This window comes from Vigna unguiculata, chromosome 8, assembly GCF_037176805.1.
Source record: "Vigna unguiculata cultivar grain cowpea cultivar isolate G323 ecotype 2 chromosome 8, ASM3717680v1, whole genome shotgun sequence".
NCBI classification, from domain to species: Eukaryota; Viridiplantae; Streptophyta; class Magnoliopsida; order Fabales; family Fabaceae; genus Vigna; species Vigna unguiculata.
Genome location: NC_140799.1, coordinates 20582632 through 20590259, shown reverse-complemented (window position 1 = coordinate 20590259; position 7628 = coordinate 20582632). Strand labels below are relative to the sequence as shown.

Genomic DNA, 7628 nt, shown 5'->3' with positions numbered 1-7628 from the left:
ATCAACACATCCACCACTTCCCTATCTGCCACCGACAACTCCTCCTTCTTCATATCCTTATACTGCCACGGGTTATCGGTCAACCTAAATGAGAACTTTGTACTTCCATCTTCATTATAAAATAGTTGGCACCTTAGCTCCTTTACCACCACTTTGAAGAACTCGTCTTTGAAATGCTTGAATGATTGGAAAAATGCGTCTAATTTGTTTATCCTTGGGCGACTTATCAATGACAGCTAGGTGATTGGACTTTTAGGCCGAGTGTCGCAAAAATACAAAAAACACTATGGTGATGGCTGGAGGTATAGAGACCAACACAACACCCAGAATGCTTAAAGATAACCCTAACTATTAGGATACAGTTGGGTGTGGGCGACGTTCAGTAACCGAAGTACACCCATCGTGAAGTCGTCGAAGGGCACCCGCATATGTAGTTGGGAAAAATGGCACATATACATGTAGAAGAATCCATCCTTAGCCCCCTCTTGGTCGTGACAAACGCAATCAACGACGCTCACCCTTTCCAAAGATACCGTGCTCCGCTGGGTACCCCTCTCGAGGACAGGCACGAAGCTCAACCATGCATTCAATACCTGACTTTTGTCGGCAAGTTGCTCTGGGCTATCTCCTCCGCCGAATCCTCTCTAGTTTCAGTAACCTCCATTGGAATCCCCCCTCATCGGCCAATTGGCCACTACCCTCATCCCTTGACCTTCCACTCCCACTACCTGAATCAGACGAAGACATACTATCGCTATCACTAGACATACCTTTTTGATTATTTTAAATATAGTGGTAGATATAAGGAATATATCAGACAAGTAACAAAGGCAAGCAAGGAACTTTTCTCATATCTGAGCAAATGAAGCAGAATAAACAAATCTTATTCTCAACCTCTATTTATAAGAATATCTATGCATCAATAAATTTTTTCCTACCTAAACATTATGAATGCAAAACATCACAAATAAAAGTTGACTACGCAAACCCTTCTGATGAGACCCTTGTCAACTGGCGTCTCTTCAACCACTCCCATCACTTCTAATAAAGTCTTAGCAACATTTTCACTTCTCAAGACTAGGGGACTACTATACCCCAAGGAGTACCAAGAAAGGAGCAATTTTTTCTTGCAAGAGCTACCAAAACAAACATAGCAACCTTTGACATTACCTATCCCACCAAATGTTGGGGGACTAATATAATGTACCTACACTGCCAATACCGATATGGTTAACTACCCAGTTCAAGCTGGCAACATATAACCTTCGATGTGACCTATCCAGCCAAAGGTTGGGGGATTGATGTACTATACCTACACGATCAAGATTGACATGGCTAACTACCCGGTTCGAAACGCCTACGACTAGTTTTATCATAAAAAGAATAGACGGTTAGTTAACTGAATAAGACAACAACACACATAACGGCTAAGGTCACCTACTCCAAAGAATAACGCATAAGTAAAAACCGCCAACCTCAAACTTAGAAAATTATAATGGGGCTTCTAGTGTTAGATCACAAGTATGAGACTTAGGCCTGACCTAGGCCCATTGAGAGCCTAAATTAGTCCAATGCAATAAAGAGGGACCCAGCCCATGAGAAGGGAAAAACATAATTAATGCAGAGGCTTTTATTAATGCATGTGGACCCCAACAATTAAAGATACGCTTTTATTAATTTACTAATATGTGATTTGACTTTTGAGAGCCTTTGGTGACTTGATCGTCAGAATCCATTCCGCAGGTAACTCCTAAGGGTCCAATCCGCCAACATTAAAATAATACGCATCCAAATCGAGGAGTAACCAGTCTGAGAAGTCAGTGGTTGAGATAAGATATGATTTGTATTCTCAAATATTCTGTTATTATTTCCGAATGAACATTATATTTTATCCAACATTACGCTAAAACCCATCAACTTCATTGTGTAGTCAAGAACACTACTTTCTTTTTTCTAATCCGAAGATAAAAATAGTTTTACATTTTAATCATTACCTAACAAATGTTTAGAATTAAATTTTGCTATGTAGTAAAGTTAGAATTTGATTCATATGTTTAATATATTTTCTGTTTTAATCCCTGCATAAAAAAATTATTTTAGGTTAACCCAGCATTTGGCATATTATCTTTTGTTTTGATAACTACGATATATATATACATATATATATGTGTATATATATATATATATATATATATATATATATTATCGTTATGGCTTTGATAAATGGTAAGAACTAAATTTTATAAGAAAAATCGTATAACTAAAATATGACATACTTATCCCTTGAAAGACTAAAAAAATAAGTGGAATATTAAGACTAAATTTACAATTTTAAACAAAAAGAATGACACCCAGATGAAATTTGAAAATCATAGTTAATGGTAATAAATACTGAGAATGAGAATAGAAAAATTCACATTAGTTATATTATAAAATTAAAGTATATATAAATAAAAATGAGCTCTCACCTTAGGTTTTAGTTTGGTTAAGATAACTTAATCTAAAATTGCAAAATAATATCATAGTATAAGGTTTTCTTCTCTGTATTCCATAAAAAAATTTGGATCACTGTCTATCATATCAGAATGAATATTTTCAAAACGGAAACGGATAACTTAAGATGTTGAACTTAATTCCCAAGTTGGTCATAGTGTGTGTAAGTAAAAAGTAAGAAAGCTGAATTTACGAAATTGAATTATATCTGAACTCTAAATTGAAAACAATACAAGAGTTCATTCTAATAATTATAATTATATTTATTAAGTTACATGCTAGCAGATCATTATTAGACTATCAAAAAACAAAAGGCAACAAATAAAAATGTGGCAGAGAATGGACCATGTAAACCATCTCATCTGCTGCCATGCATTACTAAGAAATGCAATAACATTGTTGAAATATTCTTACCATTAAAACATCTTCAATAAAAAGGTAGTGAAGTTAAGGTTGGCATATGAAACTTCATCTACTCAACAACACCCAACCAAATAAGTTAATTTGTTGCTTGCAATGCCAATCCTCTTTCTCCTCCCTTTTACTTATCAAGAACTTGTAAATTTTGGAACAAAATGTCGACAGCTTGCTCAATCTCCTTCTCTGTTATGATCAATGGTGGGACAATCCTCACTACATTTCCTTTTCCAGCAGTCAACACTAACAGGCCAGAATTTTGACAAGCATCAACAAAGGGCGTGGCAGGTACATCTAAATCTATTCCTATGATTAGCCCAACACCACGAATTTCTTTCACATGTTGGTTTCCTCCCAACTTCTGCTTGAGTAGTTCTTTGAAGTAGAGGCCTTTCTTAGATACCGATGAAAGAAAATCAGGATTTGAAATTTTATCAAAAACAGCAAGAGCAGCACTGCAAACAAGAGGGCTTCCTGCAAAAGTGCTTCCATGATCACCGTAATTAATAGAAGAAGCAATTCTCTCCGTCACCAAAACTGCTCCAATAGGTAGGCCTCCAGCAAGAGGCTTTGCAAGAGTCATCATATCAGGGAAGACACCATATGCCTCATGGGCCCATAAAAACCCTGTTCTACCTAAACCACATTGAACCTACAAAATCACAAGAAGCATATGATAGTTAATAGAACAACATATGACACCTATATTTTGTCACTCTATGAACAACATAATTCATATGACAATGTCAATCTTCTCATCACTCAATCAATAACATGGCAAATATAGACCAACCGACCATTTTTTGGATCACAATGTCATCAACATATTAGACAATCTTTTCCGAAGCAACTTTGAAATAAACTGAAAAAAACACTTGAAAGTGAAAATCAATGGAGTCTTGGCTTGTTACATAGGCAAATTTAAGTTTAAAGTTTTTCAGGAACACTAGGCATTACCATTAGGAGTAATATATCAATATTAGATGCATGATACCTCATCAAACACAAGAAGTGTCCCAGTTTCATCACAAGCATTGCGCAGGGACTGTAGAAATTCTTTTGTGGCACTGTAAATTCCACCTTCTCCTTGGATGGGTTCCACAAAAACTGCAGCAATCTTGCCCTGCTTAATTAATTCTGTTGCAGCCTGAGCATTTCCATACTCTAAAAAGGTCACTCCAGGCATTATGGGTTCAAAAGGTGTTCTGTATTGTACTTTACTTGTCAAGGCAAGAGCACCCAAGGTTCTCCCATGGAAGCAGTTACTAAAAGCAATGAACTCTGTCGCTGGCTCCTTCCCATTAGTTGTTGTTTCTCTCTGATGTTTTCTTGCAAATTTTATAGCTGCTTCATTTGATTCAGTTCCAGAATTTGAAAAGAACACACGATCAGCAAAAGAGGAATCCACAAGACGCTTTGCAAGTTCTACCTGCAACAATTCAAATATAATTATAGAATGCAATGCAACACCAGACACTTAACCTGCTTCTACAAGAAATGAACCAAAGTAAAGCATAATGGAACCACTATTAAACAATTACAAATAGGTAGATAAAAAGTAAAGTTACAATAAAGACATGCCCAATAACACCAAGTTGTTATCATAAAAGAATTTATTTCAATCCAGACCTTTGTTATCATAACATACTAAAGAAACACCATGTTAAGCAATCATCATATTTGAATCACCATTACCACGTCCAATGCTCCAACTCAGACTTTGAAAAAACATATCCTCATAAAATATTCACAACATTATGAACACCAAGACAGATCAAAAAATGTAAAATAAAGCTAAATTATACAAGTCTGACTATTTATAATCAACCTGATAGAGCATTAAAAGTGTATGTTAGGAGAAATAAGAAAAACTGACAGTTAGTCAGTTAGAAAGTTAGCCAGTTAGAAAGATCAGGCTGTTAGTGGGTAGTTGGGACTGTTAGTCTTCAATTGGGAAGACTATATATAAGAAGGGGGGGTTGTCTGTAAAGGGGCTTATCTTTTGACTTGTTGGAGTGTAACCAGGATTCCTAGAAGATCCTGTGAGGGGGAAAGGTTGTCTTCCCTAGACGTGTTCTCTGTTTGAAAGGAATAAAATCCCAAATTCAGTTTTGGTTCTGTGTCTAGTGTGTGTGTGGTACGTGTGGTTAGGTTTCTATCATCGAGAAACTTATCACAACCACTAAATAAACAGTTACCAAATTTGGTGCCCTGCTTAATTGTTACCAAAAAAGACAAGTGTCTTAATTCAAACAAGCCATAAAATAGCAGCAGTTTATTCCAAATTGTTTCCATAATATCTAATTGTTCCTACAGAAACAACAACAGAATATCAGGGAGCACAAATCTTACCCGTCCTTGACTCCTTTGGATGGATACTTCTCTATTCCTCAGCTGGGATATGTCCCCAAAATGTCCAATCCGCCTACATCACAAGGACATATCCCAGCTGAAGAATAAAGAAGTATCCATCCCAAGGATTCGGATTGGGTAAGATTTAATTTGTGCTCCCTAATATTATGTTATTGTTTCCGCAGGAACACTAAGCAAGTTGAAGACAATATAAAAATAACTCTGATACAAATAGGCAACTCATCTAAAGCCCACACCAAAGATATTGATTGGTAAACACAAAGCTTTCCGTGACTTTTATACTCTTACTAAAACTGAATAGAGAAAAGAGACAGAATTGAACATGAACTTAATCTTTTTACTATTGCATCATACTTAGAACCATGAGTACAAGATGTATTTATGGATTTAGTTTACTACTAGCTATTATAAGAACTGACAGTTGTACAAAGTAATAAAACAGTTTACAGGTAAAGCTCTAGCTGTACAAAGAAAATAAGAAGTTGTACAATACATTTGTAAACTATACAGGTTAACAACAGTATGTATACTAACACATACATATTGCTGGTATGAGTAAATCAGACATAGAGTAACATGCCCAAACCTGAGGTATTGTGTAGAATATATTGCTGGTATGAGTAAGGGTGGCAGCTTGTTCAACAACAGCTTTTAACCAATCTACATCACCGTGCCCCAGAGCATTGACAGCAATCCCAGCACTCAAATCTAAATATTCTTTCCCTTCAACGTCATACAATTTGCAACCTTCCCCCCTCTCAACCACCACTGGTGTTCTTACATATGTCCGCACCAAAAACTTCCCTTCCTTCTCGATCACATCCTTAATTTTCTCTAATTTTGTCTTCCCAGTGTTTGGTGCAGCAACATCCACATTAAGACACGCACTCACAACACTCCGACCTCTAATCTGAATACCAGGGCTTCTTCCGATCAAAGTGCTCTCTCTTGCCAAACTGAAAAATTGCCTGGGTTTGTAATATGGTTGAGAAATTGAATGGCTTGGAGAAATGTAAACTGCATTCATTCTGTTCAGTTAAGGGAGAGATACCTCCACTTCTTCTTCCCTTTTGCTGAAACAACAATAAAAGTTATAAGAAATAAAAGATCAGCTTGGGATAGAGTTCAGACTTTAGTCTTCAAACACTCCCCCACAAGAAGAAAGAATTTGCAAGTCACCTATATTCAAAACAAAAGGGATACATTCGCAACTGAAAAGGCCAAAGCGCAAAAGAGCACAAAACCAAATCAAGATTACAATGGAATCCGAGTGCAAGACAAGATTTGCCGGCATAAAACTAAAAAACACCACAGAAATCTATACTAGTGTTATTTAGTCCCAAAACTTTTCTTGTGTGCAGATTCTTCCCCAGAGTCATCAACTTAGGAAGCACATATAAGTAACCACTGCCATCTAACTAATCTATTTTCAATTTTCACCTTTTGAGTACCATTAAATAACCCTAAATAATTCATAATCAATCAAACCCTCTTCTCCGAAAAAGATGTATCGAAATATGCCAAGCCAACCCAGCTTCAACCCAGATACCACAACAAATTGAAGATTTTATCAACCAAACAACTTCAAATCATAAAACACTGGTTTTGGGTGAATAAACACTCGAGCTAATAAACCTTTTGAATACACTTTCAAATGCTAACAACAAATTTATTTACTTTTTCTAGGATAAAATACTATAACAAAAATTTATCTAAGATAAAAACTAGATTCGAGTGAAGCAAAGAGTACGCACAATACCTTGGCAGTAAAATTCTAATGTGGCGGGCGACACTGAAGAGCCGTGCTCATTTTAAGTGTGTGATAAGAAAGAGACTGACACACCAGAAAAACAAATTTTAAGCCAAAAAAAACAATAATGTTTTGACAAAGTTTCATTAATAAACTTTTAATAAAATACACGTGACAATAATGGAAGAAATTAATATTTAATATAATTTAAAAAGAGAAAAAAAAATTGATGTATGTTAAAAAGTAAATTTTATCCAATTTTGTTAAGAAAAATTTATTTAAGAATCATAGTAAAAAAATGCATCCACTACTAAAAGTTCAGTTATTAATAGTAAAAATAATAATGCAAAACTACACCAATAGTTTGAAATTTCTGAAATTATACTTGTACTTTACACTTATTTTTCTTATATTATGGATATGTGATTGTAATAATATTAATCTTAGAGCCGTGCAAACGCATTTGTCCTTTTTTTTTTTTTTTTAAGATTGAATCAAAAAATTTAATATTATTATTATTAGTGTATTTGAAGCAATAATTTTTTACAAATATATTTGAGTGTTTTAATTATGTATAATTAAATATAATATTTAA

The 7628-nt window shown here is 35.0% G+C and overlaps 1 protein-coding gene across 2 annotated transcripts; it reads right to left on the bottom strand.

The window, feature by feature from the left end:
- Positions 1 to 2713: 2713 nt before the first annotated feature.
- LOC114194580 (acetylornithine aminotransferase, mitochondrial-like) lies at positions 2714 to 7138 on the bottom strand. 2 transcript variants are annotated; one of them, XM_028084910.2, is made up of 4 exons: positions 7043 to 7138; positions 5870 to 6356; positions 3905 to 4339; positions 2714 to 3562 (listed from the first exon to the last, which is right to left on the bottom strand). In XM_028084910.2, the coding sequence occupies exons 2-4, from the start codon at positions 6308 to 6310 to the stop codon at positions 3035 to 3037; spliced, it is 1404 nt and encodes a 467-aa protein (XP_027940711.1). In that variant the 5' UTR covers positions 6311 to 6356; positions 7043 to 7138; the 3' UTR covers positions 2714 to 3034. The 2 variants fall into 2 exon arrangements, with proteins under 2 accessions (XP_027940711.1, XP_027940712.1); XM_028084911.2 differs by lacking the exon at positions 7043 to 7138 and adding an exon at positions 6463 to 6918.
- Between the last annotated feature and the right edge of the window lie 490 nt (positions 7139 to 7628).

Excerpts from the sequence above, each read along its gene's own strand:
- LOC114194580 (XM_028084910.2), bottom strand. The coding sequence starts at position 6,310 with ATGAATGCAGTTTACATTTCTCCAAGCCATTCAATTTCTCAACCATAT. Across the intron at positions 4,340-5,869 it reads TATTCTACACAATACCTCAG|GTAGAACTTGCAAAGCGTCT; the intron begins GTTTGGGCATGT and ends GAATTGTTGCAG. Across the intron at positions 3,563-3,904 it reads CACTTCTTGTGTTTGATGAG|GTTCAATGTGGTTTAGGTAG; the intron begins GTATCATGCATC and ends GTGATTTTGTAG.